Source organism: Myodes glareolus, chromosome 4, assembly GCF_982192425.1.
Source record: "Myodes glareolus chromosome 4, mMyoGla1.1, whole genome shotgun sequence".
NCBI lineage: Eukaryota > Metazoa > Chordata > Mammalia > Rodentia > Cricetidae > Myodes > Myodes glareolus.
The window spans coordinates 4,424,778-4,452,118 of record NC_142029.1 but is presented as its reverse complement, the minus strand read 5'-3'; the positions used below and the strand labels follow the sequence as shown (position 1 = coordinate 4,452,118).

The window sequence follows — 27,341 nt, the reverse complement described above, 5'->3', positions numbered from 1 at the left end:
TCCCAGAACCCACTTAGTAAAACTTTAACTCCGGTCCATGGGATCCGACTCCATCTTCTGATCTCTCTGGGTACTGCGTGCACACAATGCACATACATACATTCAGACAAAACACAAATACGCGAAAAAAAATAAATTAAAAAAACTATTCATAATAAAGCTGGGGCAGGCCTCTCTTCTGCATGCTGGCGTCTGCGGCGACTCTGCCTCCATTAGCATTACCGTTCGCACGTGGCTTGCTCTCCGAGGTGCAAGCGGCCCGGAAAGCCTACGCCCTACCTATCTTCTGCCCAACCAAGGGAACAAGGAGGGACATCCGCCGGCGCCGAGCCTCTCCCGGAAGTGACGTCGGAGTGTCAACATGCAAGATGGCGGCCCATCACCGGCAGAACACAGCCGGGCGGAGGAAAGTGCAGGTATGGCGGCCCGGCTCCGCAGCCTTGGCGACGCCGCCGTCGGGTCCGTTTCCCCCGCGGGCGGGCGGATGTCTCGGGCCGCGACCGGCCGGGTTCGACGGCCGGAGGATGACGGGGCGGGGCGCAGCCTCGCGAGGGGTGGGGCCGCGGCGCCAACGGCCCGAGGCGGCGGCTGGGCGGACTGGGCGCCCGTGCGGGCCTCGCGCGAGCGGTCGCGTGGAGCCGCCGTCCCGGGGAACCGCCGTCCCGGGACCGCGGGCTTGCGGCGGCGCCATGGGCCTTCTGCCCGCTCACCTGCCTCTGCTCTCGGCCGCCTTCCTCCGGAGCGGCCGCGACCCGGCGGCGGAGGCCACGCGGCGCCCGCGGGTGGGTGAGCCCCGACAGCGAGGGGCCTTGCGGGGGCGTGGCGGGACCGGGCCGCACGTGGGAGCGTGCGCTGGAGGAAATGACAGTTTCCCCTCCTTTGCAGTGGGGTTCACCTCCCCCTTCACGGTCCTCCCTTTGCGTCTTCCAGTCCCTGTCTCCGTAGCGTCGGCATAGCGGGCGATGAGTTCGTTAACCCACAGCGTGGGTGTTGTGGGTTTCCCTAAATCGCTTTGGTGTGGTGTACGTTTGAGTTCTGCTTGCTGTCTTTGGGGCTGGGTCCTGGAGCTCATTTGACAGTACTTCCTGTCCTGAGCAAGGTCAGCCCCCCTGCACCGGGAGAAAACCAGGCCCGGTGGTACCTGCCTGCTGCCTGTACTCTTAGCACCTAACACGGGTTAAGGGGCTTGGTGTTGAGGGCAAGAGGGTCAGAAATTCAAGGTCATTCTCTGGTACCTAACAAGTTTGAGAGCAGTCTGAGCTACAGATCAGTCTGGCTCAAAAAAAAAATGTTACCTGCTACCTTTTTATCTTAAAGATGGAGGAATTTATTTTAAAGTCCTGTTACAGATGTTTGCCTGCAGGTAGATTGTGTGTGGCTTGGAAAGGTGCATTGTGTCATCAGACAAGTACATAGATTGGCCCAAAAAGGGACAGAGATTGAAAGGGTTCCACAGTCACTAACACTCCACAGAAGAGGGGACCAAGGGACAGTAACCCCAAGGTTCTAGACCTGTGAAGTTTTCTGAATAAATATCCTCTTTAGATTCCTGATCTCACTGGCCAGTTCAGTGTTCCTATGTATTCAGTAGGTGGTTGTCACAGTGATTGCAATTGGGCTGAAGAGATGGCTCAGTCTGGTAAATGACCTGGGGCACAAACGTAATTTAAATTTCTGTCCCCACTTAAAAAGTTCTGTCCCCAAGTCAAGCTCGGACCTCCACACTCATGTACATACATGTGTCTACATGTGCTGTTCACCCACACACACACACAAATAATAAAAAAATTAAAGAATAAGTGAAATTAGAGCAATTTAATATCCCTTAGCTTTCCCTGAATAGGTGTTGTTTTTCTTTTAAAGGGCATTCGTGATGGGATTGCAGTAACCCCAGCTTCCAGGCCAGGTGGTGAGAATGCTGTTTCCAACTAAGCTGTAACTTAGTCATGTTCTGCACGCTAGGATGGTGGTTCTCAATAGAGTAAGGATTATCAGTTCTCTCAGTTTGGGGGCAAAGGTTTAAAAGACAAGGGATGCTGAGGTGGCTTGAGGAAGAAAGGTGCATGCTGCCAAGCCTGAAGACTTGAATTTGATTCCTGGGACTCACATGGTAGAATGTGAGAACTGACCATGTTATCCTCTGATCTCCAAAGGTGCTTTGTGGCACCACCGTCCTACATATATACATGCTTTAAAACATTAAAAGACAAAGCTATGAATATACCTCAGTGTAGAGCACTCATCTGCCTTACGCAAGGCCCTGGAGTTCAGTCCCTAGCATCTAAAAAAAAAGACAATAGGGATCAAGGAGAATGAAGACAGAAATGAAACACAGCAGATGCAAAAACAAAGCAGAAGTTTAGCTGGGCTGGGTGTAGGCCAATACATGCAGTGAGAGGGGGGAGATGGTGGTTGGTGCAGAGAGGGTGAGGGAGGAGATGGTGGTGGTTGGTGCAGAGAGGATGAGGGAGGAGATGATTCTGCTCTTAAACACTCAGAATGAAGCTAGAGTGTGGTGTTCAGCAACAAGCAAATTATAACTAGACACTATTTCCTAACAAGAGTGAAATTAGCCTGCTGAAGAAAAAGTTAAGAATTTGTCCGGTAGGTACAGGAGCAGTGCTAGAAGCCACAGAGGTGATTTCATCTCATTGTGTAGAGAAGTGTGCCCACTGCCAGAAGAGCCCACAGAGAGCACCAGACTACAAACTCTGCCTGTCCTCTACTATCTCAAGGCAGCAGCTGTGTGCGTTGTCCTGTGTCACCCTAGGGCTTCTCAGCCTGCTCAGTCTTCCCTGGGGGAGCTAAGGGTCCTGTCCTGTAAACTGTTTAGGATCCCCTGACTCCTGCCCACTGGATGGACTTATCCTCTCCAGTCAAAAGTTTCCCGTAAGGGCAGAGTTGACACTGCTTGAGAGCCATGCCTGTGCTTTCCCAGTTTGCTACCTGACATATGTGACATTTTACTTTAAACAGAGCCATAGCACTTACTGCTCTTTGTCTCTTGCCTTGACAAAACCTAAAAGCAGCCCCTTTAGTTCACAGTGCCTTACTGTAAAAAATGTGTTCTGTCCTTTCCTGGTGGCACACCCCTTCATCCCTGCCCTCAGGAAGCAGAGGCAGGCCTGATCTATATACCACATTCTAGGTACCTAAGGCTACTTTGTGAGACCATCTCTGTAAAAAAAAATATTCTACAAAATTTACATATATGTATCTGTTGGCGGAGACCGCTTGTTGGTTCCCAGCCACTCAGACCCGAATAATCGCACAGAAACTATATTAATTACAACACTGTTAGGCCAGTGACTCAGGCATATTTCTAGCTAGCCCTTACATCTTGAATTAACCCATTTCTCTTAATCTGTGTTTTGCTGTGCAGCTGTGGCTTACCGGGTAAGGTTTTGGCTGGCATCTTTCTTCTTTGGCAGCTACATGGCTTCTCTTTAACTCTGCCTACTATCTTTATATATCTCTGTTCAGATTTCCCACCTTGCTTTGCTCTGCTCAGCCATTGGTTGAAACAGCTTTATTCATCAACCAATAAAGCAACACATATACAGGACATCCCATGCCATGTGTCTGTAATCTTTCTCTACTTATCTAAGATTATTTTTTAGGAATCTTGTTATTGTGGAAAACTAAACAAACGTGTTTGGAAATCTCAATGTATATAGTTGTCAAACAAAATATGATATATTCTTGTAGTGAGTTACTTTGCTATTATCAAAAAGTAAACTAGAGGCTGGGAAGGTTCTGTTGTTTGTAAAGTGCGTGCCACATGAGGGTCTATGTTCAGATCATCAGTTCCCACCAAAAAAAAAAAAAAAAAGCCAGCTGTGGTGGCATGTGCCAAAATCTTAGTATGGAGAAGGCAGAGACAAGAAGAGCACTGGAGCTTGCTGGCCATTGATAAAGTCCAGAGTCTGTGAGAGACTATGCTCAGATAAAATAAAATGGAAGTAATAAAACAGAAGGCGCTGATGCTTGACCTCAGCCCTCCATGTGCATTCACACACACACACGCACACACACACTCGGTATGCTAGGTCCAGATAATCAAAACAGGAAGGTATCCTGAAATAAGAGCAGCAAGTCAACACAATATGTTCCCATTTCTGAAAAGTAAGATAGTGGCTGGACAAGACACTGGACAGTGTGGTGGCGCATGCCGTTAGTCCCAGGGCTCAGCAGGCAGATCTCTGAGTTCAAGGCCAGCCTGGTCTACAAAGTGAGTTCCAAAATGGCCAGGGCTACACAGAGAAACCCTGTCTCAAGCAAAATATCTAGAGTGCCAGAGCTGCTCCCTAGAGTGATATTCTGTGGTCTGGGTCAAAAGGACATGGGGTACATTTTCTGTAAAGATATGCACCTCTGGGGCAGCAGAGATGACTCACCAGTTAAGAGCACCGACTGTGCTTGTAGAGGACCTGTATTTAATTCCTGGCATCCACAGGGTGGCTCCCAACCATCTGTAACTCCAGCTCTAAGAATTTGATTCCCTGTTACATCCTCTGCACCACACATGTGGAACACATATGTGCAAACACTCAAGGCACATACACATAAAATAAATCTTTTTAAAAAAAATATATGCCCCCCCCCCGTATATACTTCAGTATTTTTGTTGTTGCTGCTGTGTGTTTTCGGGTTTTTGTTTTGGGCTTCGTTTTGTTGGGAGACAAGGCCCCACGGTGTAGTCTTGCCTGCACGCCAGCTGGTGGTCTTCCTGTCTCGGCCTCTTACTAAGATTGCAGGCATCACCACTCGGCTGTTTTCAGTCACTTTACATGTGTTTTTTATGTTTATGCTTGTAAATTATAAAAAAAAAAACTTCCATCTTGGGAAAAGTGGAAAAATTAATGTATTTTGCCTCTTGACTGTGTCTTGGATGAGAAGACAGTACCTTGAATTCTAAAGTCAAGTTACAGACAGGCCTTGTCATTATAATGTTATAGGGTAGTCCGTGAAGAAGGACCCAGAAAGAGTACTCAACAAGTACAGGATCTCCCCTTACAGGTCTCAGCCAGCCATGGAGAGTCTGTAATGAACAGGAATGACTGGACTCCAGCAAGCCTAGCTCACAGAAAGAAGGTTGAGGCTGGATTTGTCTGTCAGTTACTTGTTGCTAAGCCCTGGTCTAGAAGAAGGCAAACTAGAGACTCTGTGTGTGTGTGTATGTGTGTGTGTGTGTGTGTGTGTGTGTGTGTGTGTGTGTATGTATGTGTATGTGACTGTAGACGTGGGTGTGCCATAGCACACATGTGAGCTCAGAATAACCTTTGGTATCCATACTCACTTTCCACCTTGTTTGTGACAGTCGTTCACCAATGCACATGCTATCTAGCTGGCCATGAGTGTCCTGGTCCCCTCCTGTCTCCACCTCCCATGGTACTATATAAGCACTGGCATTCCAGATGTGTGCTACTCAGTCTAGTGTTGCATGGTTTCTGGGTATTCCACTGCATTCTTATGCTTTTGTGGCAAGTGAAGCCACTTACTCACTGAGCCATTTCTCCAGCCCTAAAATACTTTTTAAAAGTCAGCTGAAATAGAGTTACAAATAGAAAGTCATTATGGAACTAGACAGAGGAACGGTTGTTGCCTTACAAAGCTCACATTGTGCCTGTCTGATTTTGCGGGCAGATGAGAATAGTCAGGTATGACTTCTCATCTCTGCCTTCGGTTGTCACAATAACATTATAGTGAAGTCACTGTTGCCTGCTAAGGTTTGCCCAGGTCTGCCTCTCTTGGCCTTCTATTACTTCCAGTTAAGCTCTTCCCTTAGAACACCATACCAGGAGGACTTCTGTGCTCTCCCCAGAATCCTTCACATTTAAATTGTACCTGGCAGCTGGTGCTAATTACTTAGTAGTTGTTGAGAGTATTAGATGTCAGGCCTGGGCAGGTAGCTCAGTGGCTAAGCACATCCTGCTCTTGCAGAGACACCACTTTAGTTCCTACACCCATGCCATGCAGTTCACAGCCACCTGTAACTTCAGCTCCCAGCACCCTCTTCTGCTCTCCATGGACAATGCACTCACACATGCACAGAATGCATGCATATGCCCATAATTAAAATTTTAAAAATCATGAATTAAGTTCTATGTTTTTCTGTCTTTCTGTATCTAGACTTTTTTTTTTTCCTTAATAGCTATAGTTGATTGGGGTGATTCCACTTGTCTTGATTCAGGCCTGGCTTCTCCTGAGAATCCCGCTGCTGTGGTCTTGCTTCTCTGGTAGACAATAATGGAGGCCAGCACATAAGACTAGCATTTGTGCATGGCTAAAGACCTTGGGGGTTTGATATTGTCCCGAACATCTCACGGTAGGAACTGGGGTTCTCCATCAGGCCCTTGTGTTTACTCTTCTCTTCTGAAGGCACAGTTTTGAAGGCAGGTTGTCACTGCTGGACTTTAATGTAAAATGTCTTAAGAACTCATACCTTGGGAGGCAGAGGCAGGCGGATCTCTGAGTTCTAGGCCAGTCTGGTCTACAGAGTGAGTTCCAGGACAGCCAGGGCTACACAAAGACACCCTGTCTTGAGAAAACCAAAACCAAAAAGGAAAAAATCTTTATAAATTCTCCTTCTCCTTTAATGACTGCATAGAGTGTCTGTAGAGTCAGTTTTTAAATACTTGGTATTATTACCGTGCTGGAAGGGGTCACATGCCATGGCACATGTGGAGGTCAGAGGACAGCTTTGTGGAGTCAGTTCTCTCCTTCCACCTTGACATGGCTCCCGAGGGTCAGACTCAGGTTGCCAGGCTTGTGTGGCCAGCACCTTTACCTGATGAGCCATCTTGCCAGCCCAGGATATGGCAGTGTAACCATTTCATTATTAAAGACACTGTTTCTATTTTTCATCATACTACAGTTGGAAAAATGCAATGGTAGAAGCTGGGTATGGTAGCACTTAACAGTACTAGCACTTGAGAAGCTGAGGCAGGAGGATTGATTGGGGGTTCAAGGCCATCCTGGGCTGTATAGAAAGTTCCAGGCAAGCCTGGGCTATATGATGAAATCCTGTCTCAACAAAAGAAAAAAATAGGGTCATAAATCATAAAGGAGGTCTTTTCAAGAGTAAACGGGAAAAGATGATCCAGATTATGTTAAAGACAGGGATCAGTAAGAAAGTTCCATTGTCCACCAGTAGACAAGAAGGAACAAAGAAAGCAGGCACAGCAGTATCCACACAAGGGCATCTGCAGGCGTGAGGATTGCACACTATTCACACAAGGGTGTCTACAGGCGTGAGGACCACACTCTGCACACAAGGGTGTCTGTAGGCATGAGGACCACACTCTATTCACATAAGGTGTCTGCAGGCATGAGGACCACACTCTGTGCACACAAGGGTGTCTTCAGGCATGATGACCACACTCTAGTCACAGAAGGGTGTCTGCAGGCATAAGGACCACACTCTCTAGATTGAAAGGGCATTCTAAATGCATAGCAAAGCCAGTAGATGGTCAAAGGACAAAATCCAGAAATGTGATAGCACAAGAAGATCCTAGAAGCTTAGGGGATGGCCTGGGGTAGGGTGAGGTGTTGAGAGCTATAGGTCCCTAGCCCCTTGATTTTCTTTGCCTGCCTCAGACCCTCACCTGCTGGAGTGAACTGAGCAAAACAACTTTACTGCTGATCTGAGCATAAGACCTTGATGGCAGGCTGGTGGGTCTGCAACTGCCTGAGCACAATAATTGTGGCAATCATGTATCAAGAGTGACCCATGTCTCCATCTCTCTGTGTGTCTGTGTATGTTTAAATCTCTCAGCCCAGTTCCCGGCCACTCCTGTAGTGACAGGGGAGCTACAGGCATAGAACCGTATTGTGATACAGATGCCCGGGTCTGACAGTGGAGGCCCTCAGCAAGATCGGGAACTAAGGAATCGCTGAGAGATAGCCCATAATTATATAGAAAGGGGGCATTCTTGGCACTCTTGTTTCAAGGATGTCCCCGTGGCCCCATCTGTCTCTGTGTGTGTATGATTTTAAAATTTCAGCCTAGTTCCTGTAGCAAGTAGAGCGCAGGGATGGCACAGGTGGAGTTTACAGTAAGGTGTCCAGGATAGAACACAATGAGGCCGCTTTGAAGGAGACTGAAGGCATGGGCTCGGGAACAGTTGTGCTGGAGGAGTTAAAGGAGGCTTTGTGCACGGACATCTACCTTTGGTTTTCTTTTTTCTTTATTTTTTATTTTGAGACAGGGTTTCTCTGTGTATCTCTGGCTGTCCGGGAACTCACTCTGTAGACCAGGCTGGCCTTGATCTCAAAGATCTGCCTGTCTCTGCCTCCGTGTTTTTTCTTTCTTTGTCATGCTTGAGGCAGAACCCAGTGCCTTGCATGTGCCAGCCAATTCTCAGTCAGCCCTCGTATCTAAACTTCCTTGTCTACTTCAAGTGTGAGAGAGAAGAAGACCTTTCCAGTCACCCAGAGCTGTGTATGCTTTCACTCTTTTCAGAACTACGGAGTGAATGAGGCAAGGTGGCGCCTTTTGAGCTAGGAGCAGGGAGATCTCTGGCCCAGAAAAGCAGGAAGCTGCTCCGTCTGTGCTAGGCTTTGGGGAAAGCTCCTCGGGTGTTCTCTTCCCCTGGGCCGCTGGAGAAGGGCCTGCTGGGAGAGAGCTTTCAGTGCACCAGCAATTGCCGTCTTCTCAGAACGGAACTGCAGGTCTTGTCCTGGCATCTGTCTGCCAGCGATAGGCAAACCAGGAGAGGTTGGGGGCAGCTTTCTCTTCCCACATTTCCTCCTTTTCCTTACTGACTGTCCTGCCTCAGGGGTACTGGTGGATGAAGGTTGGTGGAATGGATTAGACAGATAAAGGCAGACAGGAGGCTGGGGAGGTGTCCAGGTGTCAGCAGCAGTCCTGCTTGTCCTGAGCTGGGTTAGGGGTGCCCTGTAGTCTCCGTGGAGTAAGATAAAGACAAAAACTGTTAGTTTGCTATTGGAACTAGCCACTAGTAGGCTACACCTCACCATGCCCTGGCTCTCTTGGTGTCTGCCAGGTTTCCTATGTTATCCGAGATGAAGTGGAGAAGTACAATCGCAATGGAGTTAATGCCCTGCAGCTGGACCCAGCACTCAACAGGCTCTTCACCGCAGGGCGGGACTCCATCATCAGAATATGGAGTGTCAATCAGCACAAGGTGAGGCGGCTTGGACCAGTGGCTTTGACTGGTGGACTTCTTCTTCAGCTCTGGCTTTAATCTCTGAGCACTGAGCTTCATAATCTATTCTGTGAAGACATTTTCCACAGAGTTCTGTAAGGCTGCGAGAAAATGCCTCCGTTAACACAGGGTCTCCATAAATTATTTTGCCTTAAGAGTCCCCTGCCACAAAGGAGCAGAAATATTTGGCTGGTGGGGAATGAGCACTTCCCACAGGATTTTGGTTTAATTATGAACTTGAAAAGTCTCTTGATAACTGTGCATTTACATGTCCCTCACTGTGTAAACAAGAGGCTTTCAAGGCTGGGATGTAGCTCAGGTGGCAGGGTGCTTGTCCAGCACGCACAAGGCCCAGGGCTTGATACTCAGCACTGCAAAACAGTTAGCAACGTCTGCAGAAGCCCAAGGAGTAGAAGGAGAGGGCAGCCTTCATGGTTTCACACTACCATTAGCCAGGAAGACACGAACATGTAGGGACTTTAATCACTTTTTATAAGGAAATTAAATATTTGTAAAAATTCAACATTCTGTTGTTCTATTTTCAGCATCATAATCAAGAGACTTTTCAAATATATTGACATGCAAAGGGGGTCTGCAGTCGAAATGGAGCAAACTCAGGGTTTGTTTGAGTGTTGCTTTGTGAATGATACAGAGAATGGCACTGGGGAGGAAAAGGAGCATTTACACAACTCTCAGCTGTGTGTCTGGCCCTTGTACTCACCGAGGTCTGAAGTCCTGAAAGTCCCTCTTAAGGCAGTAACTGGGAACTCAGCCTAATCACAGACCCCTGGTGCCAGCACCTGAATTTTTCTTTAAGTTTGTGTCTTTTTAGCCAGCTCTTCAAACCGGTATTCACTGCAGTCAGTGCCAGTCAGGGAGTTCACAGCTGCCAGATAAGGTTTCTTGCAGTAGACTCAGTCTAGCAGGCTGAATTCTTTTTTTTTTTTTTAAGATTTATTTATTTATTATGTACACAGTATTCAGCCTCCATGTATGCCCACACTCCAGAAGAGGGCACCAGATCTCATTACAGATGGTTGTGATCCACCATGTGGTTGCTGGGAATTGAACTCAGGACCTCTGGAAGAGCAGTCAGTGCTCTTAACCTCTGAGCCATCTCTCCAGCCCAGCAGGCTGAGTTCTTAAGGAGATGAGGACGGTGTCAAAGGCATGAGAATAAGAAGAGTGTGCTGCCTTTGCTGTGCTCTAGGAACTCTTTGAATTAGAATGTTAACTTTTTGAGAATTTCCAGTATTTTGAACAAATTAAGGGAAAATGCAGTTTACCCATAATCTGGCAGTCTGGCCTACACTCAAAACGTCTTTTTCCTGGTGTTTATGACAAGTTCTTAGATATGCAAAAGAGCTATTCCCTTGCCCCTGAAGTGTGTAAACTTGCTTGTGTTGGTGTGGGACCTAACTTGATATTGTGTGTAAAAGGCTCTGGTAAAAGCCAGGGGATAGGAGTCTGGCAACTGGATTGGGGTGCCGGTGCCCTCGCACCTTGTCTCCTTCTCTGAAGGACAGACAGTATAGGGACTCATCCGATGGGATTACAAGCCACAGGAGGAAGCTAGTCTCCTTTTGTTCTTAGGCCAGACTCCAGAACCACAGGTGTGCTGGTGTAAGAAATCCCTCCCTGTCCCCCTGCACTCTGTGCCCTGTACCATGCCTAGCCCAGAACTGTCAATTTTGCCACCACAAGGTATAAAACTTAACCTTGGGAACCTAGGCTTTTATTATGGTAAATGTCCTGAAACAAGCTTGCTTAAATCATCAGGTCTCTGGAAGCACCCCCTGTTTAGGGAAGTGTCACTCTAGTTAATTTAAGTATGGTAATGTATCACATTAACTGAAGAATCTGAGCATGATTCTACTTTGTCGTGTTTGTGCTCTCTGTTGTAAACTGTGTGGTTTTTCATTTCAGCAAGATCCATACATAGCATCCATGGAGCACCACACAGACTGGGTGAATGATGTCGTGCTCTGCTGCAATGGGAAAACATGTAAGTCTGTGTGTGTGCAGGTTTGGAAGCATGTGGACACCAGAGATGGGTATCAGGTGTCGTCTTCCATGATGCTACACTATAGTGTTTGAGACAGCATCTCTCACTGATCTTAGAGTGCGCTGATTGCTAGATTAGCTAACTCCTGAGCTCCTGGAATCTGCTACTTTCACCCCTCTTTCCTCTCCAGCATTGAAGTTATAGGAGGTTCAGGTGTGTGCTTCCACACCCAGTTTTTTATGTGGGTGTTGGCAGTACCTAATGCCTACACAGGAGGCGCTTACTTGGTGAGCCATGCCCCAGCCCCTGTAAGACTTTTCATTGAAGCCAACATACATGCAGAAAAGTGCACACACATTGAAACCACAGTAAAATATAACAGGATTACCAGATGCCCTCTTGTGCCATTCCAAACCTTCCTTTTAGCCATTCAGCATGAGCACACAATCTGTTTGACACAAATTTGAACTGTAGATAAATAGAACTCTATACTGATATAATCTTTTTAGCCTTAGTATTACATTTTTGTTATTTTCTTGAGTTCCATTTCTTGGTTTTACAGTCTGAATAATTCTCAATTAAATTAATTACTTATACCTGGGAAATTAGAACAGTTTGTTCTATATAATTAAAACCAATACTCTGTGTGTGTGTGTGTGTGTGTACATTTACATATGAAAAGAGCTTTTAAGCGTGCATGTATGAGCAGGTGTTTGTGGTAGCATCACTTGCTGTTAAGTGGCCTAAAGCTCAAGGCCCTCTAGTAAGTCTTTACTCGCCTCTGTGTCTTCTAGTAATATCTGCCTCCTCTGACACGACAGTCAAAGTGTGGAATGCACACAAAGGATTCTGCATGTCCACACTCAGAACACACAAGGTAATGTCCACGGTTCAGTCTTCCTGTCGTGTTGGGAGCTCAGTTTTTTGTTGGAACTCGTGTTCTTACAGCATAGATCATAGTGTGTCTGTTCTGTTATAGGACTATGTAAAGGCCTTAGCATATGCCAAGGATAAAGAGCTGGTAGCATCGGCTGGGTTGGACAGACAAATATTCCTTTGGGATGTGAATACTCTGACAGCATTGACTGCCTCAAATAACACTGTCACAAGTAAGGTGTTTGAAAAACATTTTTGAAAGTGATCTAAGTTGATATAAAAAATGTTATACAACATCTTTTATACATTTGCGTCAAGACGGTGGCTCATGTTTTGAGAGTACCTCTGCATACAGCTTCTAGCCCCTGGATTGTGATTGAACTAGGAGATAGCCCATCTCTGCACTGTAGACTTAGTAGCTTCTCCAGATGGAACCTGACTATTCCTTGTGTATTTCTTAGCTACATAGCTATAGTGTAAGTCCCTGCAGGCAAAGGACTCTGTCTTCTCACACCGTGTACCTCCCATAGTGTTGCTGCCTCAGACCACACAGCCAGTGTTCTCTAGAAGGTGATAGATGGCCATGCAGGCTCTTTTCTGACTTCAGAGTCTTACTGTATTCGTGAGCTTTTCATAGCCAAGATGAGAAATACCCGGGGAGAGAATGTTCCCAGTACCAGTTGAGAAGTCTGTTCAGAGCAGCCTGAAAGAATCCAGCAGTTCTGGAAAAGCCCAGTAAAGCTCAGGCGCTTCTAGAGGGATGTAGAGGTGCTCGGTGTGGCTGTTTGATAAACTTCCAGGTCAGGCTTACACAGCTTACTACAATAGCCCAGCCTATGGAAGCCTCCAGACTGAATGTCTGAGGACTTCTTATGGGAGCAGAGTTTGGCCTAACCTAGACCAGAGGAGGTGTTGAAGACACAGACTCGGACAGTGAGGTTTCTGCGCTGTATGGTCTCAGCTTGTGTGACTCCAGGGCTCCCGTGGCTTGGCTGAGATAGTTACAGCGTCACCAAGTCTGCTGGAAAGCTGCTAGAGAGACTACGTTTACAAATTGTTCAGTGTTGGTTTTCCCGGAAGTAGTATGGATCTAGAGAGGCTCTGTCCCTTGTTCCCTTGGGGTTTTTTGTTTGGTGGTTTTATTTGTTTTTCAGGGATCCAGCAGGTAGGCCTGCCTGGTCTGTCCTAGGCCTCTCTTTGTAAGGCCTGCCTCTAAGGTACACAAACAGAAACTTGGCCTTAGTGAGCACAGATTCTGCCATAGCTGGGTTTACTTAGATTGTAAGGGAGGCTGTCACCAGGTTTATGTGTGTAAGACCCATGCTAATCATAGTTACCTTTGTGGAATGCTTACAAGCAGGCATTTTCTAAACCTGTCATGTGTCACTCACTGGGTGTGTATTTGTGAACCAGTTACCATGGAAACCCTCCACTTTGGCTTCCAAATCAAAGGGTATGGACATGATTCTGGCTAAAAGTGTTGCTTTGGATTTGGGGGGTTTGGGTTTTTGTTTTTTTTAATCTGATTTGTGTATGAAATGGTGTTTTCATTTTGCACTTTTTTGAATAGCAGTGGCTTTAGAATGAATCAGGCTCATCTTTGGAAATACACTGCTTTTATGTGGGTCAGTTTTAAGTGGCAGCACAGTTCCACTTGACAGATATTGAACACTTACACATACACAAATCCAGAAAAACAAGTGTTGATGACGATACTGTTATTTGGAATTATCTCTAGTATAGATAGATTTCATGTCCTTAAAGTGTTTGTCAAGTTTCTAGGTCAAATGTGTAAGCTTGCGATCTTTGCTGACAAGTTGCTGACTACCTGGTCACTTTGTTAATATTGAACTCCTTTTATCCTCAATAGCTTCTTCTTTAAGTGGGAACAAAGATTCCATTTATAGCCTGGCCATGAACCAACTGGGAACAATCATTGTATCAGGGTCCACTGAGAAGGTAAGCATGGCCTGGCCAGTGTCTCTGAACCTAAGAAAATGGAGTCCTTAAAAACATGCCCAGAGCTCAGCGAGGTAGCATGCGGCAGTCCCAGCACTCAGGAGGCTGAGGCAGGAAGATTGTTTGAGTCCAGAAATTCACAACCAGCCTAGATAGCACAACCCATTCCTGTCTCAAAAGAAGCTAAAGAATAAAATAATAAAGACAGGGATTTTGTCCAGTGGATGATAAAAGAAGCGTTATTTGTATACCTCTGAGTGTAACTGTGCAGCTGCTATACGTGGCAGGGCGGGGGGATTTTTGGCCTTAGAAAAGTATCCTTAAGCTTAGCAGCCTTGGACGGCATACATTGGCTGCAATAGTGTTTCCTCCTTAGAATTTAATAGTTGACATTTGATATGAAAGTCAACTGCTTTCAAAAGCTGGTTGTGAGTGTGTTCAGTTTGTATAATGCTCTAAACCCCGGGGTTGGCAGGTTCTAAGAGTGTGGGATCCAAGAACCTGCGCAAAGCTCATGAAGCTGAAAGGGCACACAGACAACGTGAAGGCGCTGCTGCTGAACAGGGACGGCACACAGGTAGGCGCGCTTTCAGGCCCAGCTGATGGCCCTAGCGGAAGTTCCCGTTTTCGTGACTGGAGAGGCTGACGTGAACCATAATCTGCATGTGTAATTTTTATAGTAATTTTCAGTCTTTAGAATATTAAATTGTGGCTCAGTGGTTAGAGTACTTGTTGCTCTTGCAGAGAACTGGAGTTCTATTCCCATTACACAGGTCCAACGGTTCACAGCCTTCTGTAATTGGGGGGGGGGGGGCATGGGTGGATCTGGTTCCCTCTTCTGGCTTCCGTGGGCACTGCACACCAATGGCATATACTCACACAGTAAATCTTTACAAAATAAAAAGCTAAGTTGAAAGCTATCAAGTACAGTCCTAATGTAGCTGTAACTGCATGGAGGCTGAAGCTGAAGTGCTGACCTTGTAGGCAGGAGGAAGCCTTGCTGTCAAAGCCTTGGCCTGCCTGTTAGTGAGGTTCTCATGGTTGTCTGGCTTGGGCAGTTGCCTTGTTGTTTGTGTGTTGTCTATAGGTTTAAGTCTCTAGCAGTGGCTAGAAGGCCTAAAGCTCTTCCTGGCCACTGCAGTCTGGGTCCTATTTCCTCTTTGTAACATATAATGTACTTCTGTATGGGGTGGGGTGGTTTAACTGTCGGATGGAGATCCCTTAAAGTCAGCTATATTTGCTATTAACCAGTAATGTTAGTGGGGCTCGGTTCTAAAAGCTACCAGTTCGTTCTTAGGGTAGGTCTGCCACAGGATTTTTCTGGTAATTCAAGTTTCAAACCTAACTTAGGGGTCTGGGATCATATTAGGCAACTTTTCCAATGGTAGCCAGGTCCCTGACACATAGGCATCTCCTACTGCTGTCATGGGAGGCAGGAATGTCTGGTCAGGGTTCATCTGGTTTAGCAGAATGTTGCATTTGTCTGAAATAATTTCTTGTTGGATATCTCACATTCTTATCCAGTGGAAGGAAGAAGGTAAAAATGGAGGGCGGGAGCTGTTTATTGGTCCTGCCAGCTCCTATAGGACAGGGAGTGTCACCAGGGACCTTGAGTAGGAGGGTGTTTACAGTACTGGGCATCCTTGAGCCCTGCCTCGTGCTGGGTGTCAGTGACTAGCAGTTTGTGTTTTTCTTGTTTCTTGCTCACCTTGTAGCCGCAGAGTGCTGGCTGCTGTTGAGATTGTTCTGTGTTGTGTGTTCATGTGACCCAATCTCTGTTCTTTCTCCTCTGCTTGCAGCATGCAGTCTGCATCTGGTAACTAACTGTTGCAAGTCTTCAGCTTGCTCTGGACTTCCAGAGCACCGTCTTTGCCAGACCTTGCTGTCTTTGGGCATATGTTCTAGGATCTGAGGGATTGGAGCTTTCCTGAGAGAGTGGCTGCATCAGAGTAGCATCTTCTGCCCTAGGGAGCAGAATCTCCTCAGCCCTATCCCAAAGAATGTCTGAGTCCTCCCATACCCAGGTTGGACCAGTCATCCCCTTGTGAACTCGTTGGAAGAGGTGACTAAGTTTCTGGTGCTCCTGGCAGCTGGTGAGGAAGTCTGCTACTCAGTGTTCATGTGATTCACCTGCCCACAGTCTCGCAGGCTCCTGAAGTCAAGAGGTAGAGCAGTAACGTTAACAATCTAACCCACCCATCTATTTAAGAACCACCAAGTCTGGGCCACAGCTGCGCTCCTCTGTAGCTATTGCTTAGTCACATCCTCCAGCACCAGCAGTTGCTTTGTCCTTTCCCAGGGAAATGAAGCTTTTATGCTTTCTACAAGTTGTCACAGCAACCAGTTAGGAATACTGAGCATGCCTAGTATGGCTGTGGGGTGACTCAGTCAGCCTGTTTCTGTCTAACTCAGTGTACTCATCCCTAATCTGTGCCTCCAGCTTGTCTGTAGTTGATTCTCCTGGACTTTGAGAATGTTCAGAACTAGTAATGTTGACTCACAACTCATGTGAGAATCGTTCAGAATCACAGGAGTCAGTAGAGTCCTTGGCTAGACCTTGCTTCTGGTTCCTGTTTGAGCCAAAGACCTGAGCCACAAGAAATCCAAAGCCGTGAGCAAGAAGGTGAAAGAGAACTGTGACACAGGATCCCAAAAAGGCTCTCTGGCCAGAGCAGTGCCATCAGCCGTAGAGCATGGGAGTTACCCGGGAAACCTGCTGGGCATCTGTTGGTGACCTGCTGTGCCCTGCCTCCTTGGTCTGGATGGGACCTGAGAGTCTACATTTTCAATAAATTCCCAGGAATGGTGTTGTGCTGAGATCACCACCCCCTTGCCTTCAGCTGCTGTGTCCAACTCTGTCTGCCTCAGTAGCTGAGCATCCAAACACAGCTCACCTTAGGGTTTACAGAATCAGCAGGCGCTGGATAGAGAGGACAAGGGCAGGTTCCCTCAGGCATCCCTGATGAAGCAGGCACGCTGCCTGTGGTCATTTCAGACTGGCATGCTCCTGGGAGCACCCTCAACTTGTTTCCTCTGTTCACAGTGCCTCTCTGGGAGTTCTGACGGGACAATTCGCCTGTGGTCCCTTGGCCAGCAGAGATGTATAGCAACGTACCGAGTACACGATGAAGGCGTTTGGGCCCTCCAGGTCAACGATGCCTTCACACATGTGTATTCTGGAGGACGGGACAGGAAGATCTACTGCACAGACCTAAGAAACCCTGACATTCGGGTGCTGATCTGTGAAGAAAAGGCACCAGTTCTCAAGGTGTGTTGACTTTTCCAGATTTCCAGCTGAGGTTGTGAGCTTGGTTAGGCCTGTGTGGCAGAATCTACACTACACACTGACTAGATATGGGGGTGGGAAGACCCTCCATCCTCAACAGGGTAGGAAAGTGTCTCAGTGTAGACCCTCAGGCCAGCAAGGAGGCAAGCTGTGACTTGGGGGCACTTCCCTGGCACACGGATGGATGGCTTCCTGCTGTTAACTAAATCCTGGTGACACCATGTGAGCCATGCTGCTGAGTTCTCCTGCCCTCCGTAAGGGGAGGGACATGAGCAGACAGAAAAAGAGGTCCGGACGACAAGGTTCCAGCCTCTGCAGTGAGGAGGGGAAGAGTCATGCAGGATGAGAGCCCTCTTCAGACTGCACACACTGCCTCCCAGCAGCCCTGCTCACAAGGCTCTGGAGTGGGCAGGAGACATGATCATGGTTGGCCAGCAAACCATCCTCTGGGGAAGCAGAGCATTAAGGTTGTAGAGGTAGCAAGCATGAAAGAGACTCTTCCCTGTGAGCACTGCAGGTGCTGGGGACGGCAGACTGAAGAAGGTGGCACACATTGAGTAGAAATGTTTCCTGCCCCTCCAGCTACAGTCTCCTGCTATAGGAAGAAGAGTGGTTCTGTTGAGCATAAATAGACATCTTACATGTACGATATTCTGAAAGGACCAGAGCGCATGTGCTGATGGGATCCCAGTGAGCCCCTCTCTGGGCGAGGGCTAATTTCACATTTGTTGTGTGTGTGTACAATATAAAAACTGGAATAGCAGAAACAGTGTTGCTTTTGCTCCAGAAAGCCCTCATCCTTTTGAGTATGTCCACTTAGGTTACAACAGTTAATCTAAATTGAAATCTTGAGCCTGTCCACAGTGGTACCTGTCTGTATACCAGCTGTTGAGGAGACTTCTGAGTTGAAAACCAGCCTAGCTGATGTAGTGAGATTCTAAGAATATATAACTGTGCACATGTGCACAGGCATGAGTGAACAGCTGTATGTAGCTCACTGGTGTGAGGGATACTTGCCTGCCATAACATAACATACGTCTTAGGAGACTCTTGTTACCAGACTGAACTCCTTTGGTGGAGACCCCCTTCCCTGTGCGTCTGTAGCTCACTGCTAGAAGCCTGTGCAGGCGCTGTATAGTTGTTGACTGAGGAGTTGGTTGGTACTCCTGGTGTGTCACCAGGCTAATAGCTCGTCTCTGGGATAACAGCAGAGGCATGAGCTCTTGGCAAAGAAGACTTTGTGTTTGGCTTTCAGATGGAGCTTGACAGATCAGCAGATCCCCCTCCTGCAGTCTGGGTTGCAACAACAAAGTCCACAGTAAACAAGTGGGTAAGTGTGTGACCGTGCTGTGGTGAGTCTGTAGACGTGGTGGTTTGCTGTCCCAATACGCCAGTTAGCAGCAGCAGAGATCAGTGTGGCCTTGTCCGTGTGCCTCTGTGAATTCAGGGGTGACTCCTGAGAGTGAGAGTAACACTGAAATTTCATGGATGACATTAAGCTGCTTTTACTGTCACCAGCCAGGCTATGTGCTTGCTGCGCTTAGAAGAGCTGGTGCCTGATTGCAGCTGTCCGTGGTAGACGGCTGCCAGCCTCTAAGCTGCACCTGAGAGTGGCTGTGCGATGGCGCACAGCTATAGCCCAGCACTTGGGAGACTGACAGGTCAGAATGCTGCACATTCAAGGCCAGCCTGAGCTACATAGCAAGACGCTGACTGCTTCAGTTAAACACAAAAGGAATGAAGAAGACAGACCATATACCCATTTTTCTAAAGGTAATAGAGCAGGAGCATGGAGAGCAGGGGTAGAAGGAGATCGGGCAGCCAGGTCTGACTGAAGGAGTTGAGCTTCCTTGCATAGCTGACTCTGGGAGCTAGCGGAAAGGATTTGCGTGCAGGTCAGCTTGTGTGCCTGTTCTGTGCCCGTCAGTGATAGTCTTTGCTGGAATACTGCCCTGCTTGGGGCTTAGTTTCTGTTCTGTTGCTGTGATAAACACCAGGTCAGCCTACAGCAGAAAGCATTTAATTGGAAGCTTACTTAAGTTTCAAGAGGTTAGTCCATGACCATTATTTTGGTTAGGGTTTCTGTTGCTTAGAGGAGACACCATGACCATGGCAACTCTTTTTTTGTTTGTTTGTTGGTTGGTTTGGTTTTTTGAGACATGGTTTCTCTGTCCTAGAACTCATGTTCTGGACCAGGCTGGCCTCAAACTCACAAAGATGCATCTGCCTCTGCCTCTCTAGTGCTAGGTTTAAAGGTGTGCGCCACCACCACCCAGTTACCATGGCAACTCTTACAAAGGAAATATTTCATTGGAGTGGCTCACTGGCAGTCTCAGAGGTCCATTATCATCTAGAGGGAGGGAGGCAGTGTGCAGGCAGGCTTGTTGCAGACTCTGTCTTCATCAGAAGGCCACGGGGTGTGGACTGTCTCACTGGGTGTGGCTTAACAAGGCCTGCCTCCACAGTGACACACTTTCTCCAACAAAGCCACACCTAATAGTGCTCTCCCTATGAGTTTATCAGGGCCAATTGCATTCCGACTACCACAACTATTGTGGCAGGGAATGTAGTACCAGGCAGGTATGGCACATGTGGCTGAGAGTGCGCATCTGGTCTAAAAGTTGAAGACAGAGAGAGTGGGCCTAGCACAGGCTTTGGAAACTTCAAGGCCCACCCCCAGTGACACTTATACTCAAACAAAGCCACACTTCCTAATTCTTCTTAAAGAGTTCCACTAACTGAGGACCATGTGTTCAAATTCATGAGCGTATGGAGCCTTGGGTTTTGTTTTTGTTTTCATTGTCTTTTTCTTCCTAAAAACCATTCCCTCATTACTGTTTGCTGGGGATTTCTTGCTGTTTGACCCTGTGGTTCCCTGCTGTGACAGTGTGCTCTGATCAGCTGTGACCCCTGAGCGGTTGCTGCTTCTGTGGCTGTCAGTCTCCTCACTTGGCTCGGAGTGACAAGCCGGAGAGCATAAAGTGATGACATGATAATCTTGTTCCTTTAGACGCTGAAGGGAATTCATAATTTCCGAGCCTCTGGTGATTATGACAACGACTGTACAAATCCCATAACCCCCCTCTGCACACAGCCCGACCAGGTTATTAAAGGTGAGAAGGCCACAGCAGCAGGCACTTGTGGTGAGGTATGGTCAAGAGAGAGGTGGAAATAAAGGCACCACCTTCCTCTGACTGCAGTGCGGCTGGGGACGTGTGCTTAGGATGAGAAATGGCGGGGGGGGGGGGGTAAGGATATTTTTGATTTGTTCTTTGACAGTTTCTACATGTATACCATGTATCTTCATCCTGTCCATTCCCAGGTCATCTCTCCTGCTCCCTGGATACCCCTCAGCACATTCCCATGCAAGATTTCTTTAGTCACCTCCTGGGTCCCATCAGTGCAGGCCATATGCGTATGCATGGGGTGTGGTTGTGGGTTTTTTTTTTTTTTTTTTGAGTGATGTCTGGGATAGTGCAGATCAGGGGTTTCTGTGGGGCTTCAGTACTTGCATGTGCACTGAGGAGATCCAGTCTCCCTCTGCCACCTTCCCAGACTCAGTGATGGCTTTGTGTGTTTGGATCTGTGTGACTGACAGCTATGGTGTTCTGTGTTTGCCGCAACGTCTTCAGTTCCGTCTGCTGCAAACAGGGCATGACAAGTTTTGCATTCAGTATACCAAAGACCTTCGTGCCGTGTGTATTTTGGCACCATTCTCGAGTTCATCTCCTACCCTGTAATACAATAGCCATGTAAAATACCTCTCGTCTTTCGGCACACACCAGACAGTCAGATGTGAGCCTCAAATTCTATGCTTTGGCTAGCTGAGAAAATAAAGTCTATGTAATGTTAGCTCCAGGGTTAGCCTCCTACAGCTCTTCCCGCTAGATAAGAATGGGTAGAAACTAGTCAGGAGGACTGAAGGAGAGGACGGAGAGACGCGAGAGCACATGCCAGGCTGGCACGCTGACCAGTACTTGCTGCTCGTGCCTGACAGCTTGAATTCTATCCTCAGAGCCCGTGTAAAGGTGGAAGAGGAGAAGCAACTCCAGAGTTGGCGCCTGACCACGTGTACACCATGGCATTTATGCCTACACACATGTGCCACTTTCTAAGGATGAGTAGAAAGGCAGTGTTTTTTTTTCTTTTACCAATTGTTCTTTTTTCTTTTCTTTAGGTGGCGCTAGTATCATTCAATGCCACATCCTTAATGATAAGAGACATATATTAACCAAAGATACAAATAACAATGTGGCGTACTGGGACGTGCTGAAGGTGAGCGCCTTTGAGATCAGTGGCTATGGAGCCGTGCATTCCCCTAGTTTTCCGTCTCTGTACATGACAATCAAGATTTATTTGGGGTGGATGCTTTAGAAAGGGTCCATCAGAGTTCTTGTCCTTTGTGCTGTTGGCATTTCAGGCTGGATAGTTCATTGACTGTAGGGAGGGTGTTCTGTCCTGCCCTTTCTTTCACAGAGGGGTCCCATGTAACTGAGTGGATCCAGAGAAGCCTCAATCACTCATCAGCAGAACTGCTCGATTCTTCCCTGGTTACCTAACCTCACCCCAGTGCAGCACTAGGTCATGCTGCCCTGCGCTGTTTCCACAGCACCCAAGAGTCTTGTCAGAACAGCATCTCTTAAAGTTGAGCTACTGGTTTTCTGTGTGTGGCTCTGTTGCTCACTCTTGGTCTGGTTAGCTGTTCTCAGCAGAAGCTACTGTCCAAATGGGATCTAGTTCTGCTTGGGTGGAGCTCTGAGCTAGTGTGAACAGCTTCCCACGTCCAGATAATGAACCTTGAAAGGTTTGAAGTCACGTGATCTGGTATTCTAAACCTAAGGGGGTAAAGAGACAAGGAAGTCTGGGGACATGGAAGAATGGGCAGAGCTGTGTTCTAGTCTGTAGCCAGTAGCCAGTCAAATGACCTGCTGGACTTATCTAAACCAATGACTTCATCCCCAAAATGACTTTTACCCATTTCCTAGTGAAATACATATTTCAGAACCCTGCAACACAGGGCTCAGCACACAGGAACCATTCTGCTGCAGCAAAATGGGTGGGAAAGAGGATGGGAAGAAAGAAAGTGGAAAGTGTGAAGGAGAAAGGTTATGAGGATGTGTCCTCGGTTCTGCTGTGGGGGGAAGTGGTAGAGGGAGAAGATGACAGCCCAGCTCTCAGGACAGAATGGTGTGAGCTTATCGTGGGCAGACAGCACGCAGTTCGCAGGGTAGGCTGACGCACCAGACTAGACAGAACGACACAGCAAGCCAGCGGTACTGATGCACACCTTTAATCCCAGCACTGGGCGGGCAGGAGCAGGTGGATCTCTACAGAGTGAGTTCCAGGACAGCCAGGACTATACAGAAAAACCTTGACTTGGAGGAGGAAAACAACAACAAAAGCTATACAGGTTCCCAGGAAGGAAGGACTGGAACACACCCAGAAGGGCACCTTTTTCTTGGGCTGGGGGAAAGACAAGTTTTCTGTCCACGCTTGCCTGTGCACTCCCATGCTCTTCCAGATAACAGGATAGTCTGTTATGCTGGAGACTTTATGTGACCGAGACGGTGGAGTAATGAGGGGCAGTGTGTCCTGTGTGTTCTCCGTGTGAACATTGTTCTAGCTCAGATGAAGACAAGAGCCTGAGATGACTGCATCTGAGTGGAACCAGGACTTGGGTTTCCAGAGAGGAAAGGAGAATGGTCTGGGGGTGAGGTGCTGGCCTGCATCTGCATCAGGAGTGTGTGTGCAGTACAGTAAAGGACAGGCTTCCCCGTGGCTTGAGTGTTGCCATGGTGTAAGCTCTGCCTGGGTCATTGGGAGAGTCCATGTCTGCCTGCCTCTGAGGAGCTGACTGCGGCACTAGGTGAATGTGAAGGCAGTTTAGTATTAGCAGAATTAAATTACAGCCCCACCCCCAGAAAAGATTATTTTCAATTTCAAAAAATTTTTTAAAAAAAATTCAATGTGTATGAGTGTTTGCTTGCATGCATGTCTGGGTACCATGTGTGCCTGGTTCCCAGGGAGACCACTGAGCCATCTCTTCCAGCTCATTAGTTTAAATTTTTACTAACAGGTAGTTATTTAAAGACCTTAGAATAAAAGAAATCGGCTTCTATGGTAATGGAGGAGTTCAAGACAGGGTTTCTCTATGTAGCTTTGGGGCCTGTCCTGGCATTCAGGCTGGCCTCGAACTCACAGAGATCCACCTGCCCTGCCTCCCGGGTGCTGGATTAAAGGTGCGCACCACACTGCTTATTAGCTCTGTTCTTAAGGTATACTGTAGAATTATTTAACAAGTGTTTAAGATCTGGAAGAGTGAAGCGTCAGTGGGCCCGTTACTCCATGCTGACCCTTGTGCTTTCCTTGGGCAGGCGTGCAAGGTGGAGGATTTGGGCAAAGTGGACTTCGAAGACGAAATTAAGAAAAGATTTAAAATGGTGTATGTTCCAAATTGGTTCTCAGTGGATCTGAAAACAGGGGTGAGTTAGCAATCAGTATTTGTGTAATTTTGTATAACTGCAGATCCCTAGCACGTCCTAACTATTCTGATGGAGTTTGGTGTTTTTAAGTAATGTGCAATTGCTTTTTCCCCCATGTTAATAAACTGTCATTGAAGCTTCTGGCATTTGAATAATGTGAGCCATAGCGGCCTTGATTCCCATGAAGCATGGCTTAACGCCTTAGTCTAGTGTGTGGATGCCGTAGGTTCAGGTGCTACAGAAGGGGGGCGTGCACTGATGTTGTTGTCTCTGGCAGATGCTGACGATTACTCTGGATGAAAGTGACTGCTTTGCTGCCTGGGTTTCTGCAAAAGACGCTGGCTTCAGCAGTCCCGACGGCTCAGACCCAAAATGTGAGTTAAGTGTTAGGTGGAGCTAGGCAGGGATTGCTGGCTAGTCATCTTTGTAGTGTCCCCCCTTTTTTGTTGTGGTTTGGTGTGGGGTTTTTTGTTTGTTTTTTTGTCCGTTTGAGACAAGGTTTTTCTGTGTAGCCCTGGCTGTCCTAGACTCATTCTTTAGACCAGGCTGCCTTAAACATAGAAATTAAACTGCTTCTGCCTCCTGAGTGCTGGAACTAAAAGTGTGTTCCATCACTGTCCAGCATATGGGACGATCATTGTGTCTTCGCTCAGCATTCTTGTAAGAATTTGCTGTGTAGAAACCAGCACATATGTACAGATAAAGTGTTGCCGGCGTCAGGAGAGTATCTCTGTAAATAACATCATGTTATTTAGTTTTTAAGGAATAGCTAAGCCAGGCATAGTGACTCATGCCAGTGATCTCAGCACTCAGGAGGCTGAGGCAGGAGAATAGCGTGAGCTCCAGGGCAGCCTTAGCTACCGTGTAGGACCCTGTGTACAGACAGGCAGGAGAGTGACTCCTGAGGAGCAGAGCCGTTCCCCTGCATCGGCATCTCAGAGTGGAGGTCGGGCTGAGCCCTGCATCCGCACCTCAGCATGAAAGCACCTCCCTGTCATCCCTGGACTTAGGAGTAGGAAGAGAGAAGATGAGAGATCGAAGGCCAGGCTGAACTCACAAAGAAAAGAAAAAAGTATTTAATATCAGTTCAGACAGTGTGGAATGCTTTAGGCACTCAAATGCCGCCCCCTCTCCCGAGAACCTGCTCTCCCTTTGGGGGTCTGCATCTGCCCTGCTCATAGCCTGCCCTGCCTGTAGTTGGCTTCTCCAGCATCAGATGTAACATCCAAACATTGCTCTTCCTCTGTCTGAGCTTGGAGATCACACACTCTCTCCCTGTTTCTCCTGTTAACTTGCAGTGAACTTAGGAGGACTCCTCCTACAGGCACTTCTGGAGTACTGGCCGAGAACACATGTGACTCCCATGGACGAAGAAGAAAATGAAGTCAACCACGGTTAGTGTGTATGTTCACAAAAGCAAGAGTTACTTGGGGTCAAAGGGTACTTAACACAGTGTGCTGAAGTGTGACATGTATCTGAGGTGTGCCTGGTTCATTGTCTCCTTTCTGCACCTGAGTGAGTGTCCAGTGGACTGAGACAACTTGCAGAGATGAGACCACTGTGTGGTGTGGCTCTCACGGGTGAACGAAAACCCATGTTTGATATTCAGAACAGAAACATGCTGTTTGGTGGTGGGTGCACACCTTTAATCCCTGCAAAAACAAAACAGAAACATGACCAGTTCCTTCTGTGTGGGGGCAGTTAAGACTCCTGGTTTGTTGTTTGTTTGGTTGGTTTGGTTTGGTTTGATTTTTCAAGACAGGTTTTTTCTGTGTAGCTTTAGCTGTCTAGAACTCATGCTGTAGACCAGACTGGCCTCAAACTCCCAGAGATGCCTCTGCCTCCCAAGTCCTGGGATTAAAGGTGTGCACCACCACTGCCTGGCAAGACAACTATTTATAAATAATATTTCCCTTCCCTTTCTTTTTTTTTTTTCTTTTCTTTCCTTTTTTTGGACAGGTCTCTTGTAGTCCAGGCTAGCTCACAGTTGCCATAGCTCCTCCCACCTATATCTCTCAAGTGCTGGGATGACAGGTGGTGCCACTGTGCTCGGTTTACAGGGGGCTGGAGGCTGGCAGGGCACATGCGTGCAGGGCAGGCAGTGGCTCAGCTGCATTTCTCTTCTATTAAAACCCTCCAAAGGGGCTCTGTTTACAGTGGTTACATGCTGACTTCTGATCAGATCCTCTAAAATACAGTCAATATAAAATACTAAATTCTTATTTTCAGGAATTTAATGTTTGCTTTTTGCCTTTATTGTTCTTTTTAATATTTAAAAAACTTTTATATGTGTATGCCATATGTGGGGATGTATGTGAAGGCCACACAGAGGCATCATATCCCCTGGAGCTGCAGGGTGCTGGGAATTAAACTCAGGTCCTCTGGAAGAGCAGTCGTATCTGTGAGCCATCTTTCCAGCTTCCTCCATCAATTTTTTTTAACTCTTAAGTAACAAGATTTTTATCTTTTAATTTTTTGACTTACTTTTAATTTGATATGTATCAGTGTTTTCCTGCTAGTGTATATGTGAAGCACTGTGTGCCTAGTGCCCATGAAGGCCAGAAAGGGTATTGGGTCCCCTAAACTGGAGTTACAGATGGTTGTGGGTGCTGGTTCTTAACCTGGGTCCTCTGGAAGAGCAGTCAGTGTTGTTAACCACTGAGCCATCTTTCCAGCCCCAGGATTATGTTTACAACCTGTTGTGATGAGTGTTGAGAAGCTGTGGTCTCAGCACTAACAGCCTGCCTGTCTTTCCTAGTGAGCGGGGAGCAGGAAAGCAGAGTCCAGAAGGGAAATGGGTATTTCCAAGTGCCCCCCCACACCCCTGTGATCTTTGGTGAAGCTGGAGGTCGTACACTGTTCAGGTATGGATGAGAAGGACCAGAGGCCTGCCTGGGAAAGACCTTGCATCATAGACCAACCCTTTCGCTAGGGAGTGCTGGCTCAGATGTGAGCAGTGTCACTGACTTGTAAGAATGTCTGAAGTTGGCTTCTCTGTCTGCTTGAAATCGTTAAATGCCCGGGGCAGTAAGTGATGAGACAGAGGGCCAAGGCAAGAGTCACAGCCCCCTTCCCCTCAGATTCCGGCCTCCAGGCAGCATCTCTGCTGGTACTTTCTCTCACTTACTGACTGCCAGGCAGAGATCAGAAAGCATTATAGCAGTTCCTGCCCACAGGGAACTGGGCCAGGCAAGATAGCTGGGCTGCTCCTGGGAACTGTTAACTGCACTGACTCAACCTGGGCTGCCGGGGAAGTCCTCTCTGGACCCTCCAGGAAAGGAAAAGCTGGTGTGGGGGCTGGGCAAGTGTCACTAGTGTTGCATAGTTGTCAGAAATGTGGAAGATGTCTATCTTGCCCCTGAGTATAGTAACCAAACTAGAGCCCTCAATGCAGGTGAAGTCATGACACCATGGCACTGGCTAGGCCCTATGCTGAATGTTTCTTTCCTGTGGTGACCCAAGACTCAGAAGCAGCTTCATTAGGGCCCAAGTCTCCCTGCTGTACCTACTGCCACCTCTGCTGTCCTCAGTGAGCACTGTGAGGGTTCCTCCTCTGCTGTCCC

General features: G+C 47.5%; 1 protein-coding gene across 3 annotated transcripts in view; it reads left to right on the top strand.

Moving 5' to 3' along the window:
• Window positions 1-301: 301 nt before the first annotated feature.
• Window positions 302-27,341, top strand: part of Wdr48 (WD repeat domain 48) — a 33,149-nt gene continuing 6,109 nt past the window's right edge. For 2 of the 3 annotated variants that reach the window (XM_048423642.3, XM_085689042.2), the window contains exons 1-15: window positions 302-416; window positions 9,009-9,149; window positions 11,097-11,175; window positions 11,970-12,052; window positions 12,155-12,284; window positions 13,922-14,010; window positions 14,486-14,587; window positions 17,054-17,278; window positions 18,552-18,626; window positions 20,307-20,409; window positions 21,474-21,571; window positions 23,671-23,778; window positions 24,056-24,152; window positions 25,077-25,172; window positions 26,537-26,642. In XM_048423642.3, coding sequence (XP_048279599.1) covers window positions 369-416; window positions 9,009-9,149; window positions 11,097-11,175; window positions 11,970-12,052; window positions 12,155-12,284; window positions 13,922-14,010; window positions 14,486-14,587; window positions 17,054-17,278; window positions 18,552-18,626; window positions 20,307-20,409; window positions 21,474-21,571; window positions 23,671-23,778; window positions 24,056-24,152; window positions 25,077-25,172; window positions 26,537-26,642 — 1,580 coding nt within the window. In that variant the 5' untranslated portion in view covers window positions 302-368. Of the gene's footprint in view, window positions 417-1,863; window positions 1,982-9,008; window positions 9,150-11,096; window positions 11,176-11,969; window positions 12,053-12,154; window positions 12,285-13,921; window positions 14,011-14,485; window positions 14,588-17,053; window positions 17,279-18,551; window positions 18,627-20,306; window positions 20,410-21,473; window positions 21,572-23,670; window positions 23,779-24,055; window positions 24,153-25,076; window positions 25,173-26,536; window positions 26,643-27,341 lie in introns of all 3 variants that reach the window. The other variant, XM_085689041.2, reaches the window with a different exon arrangement.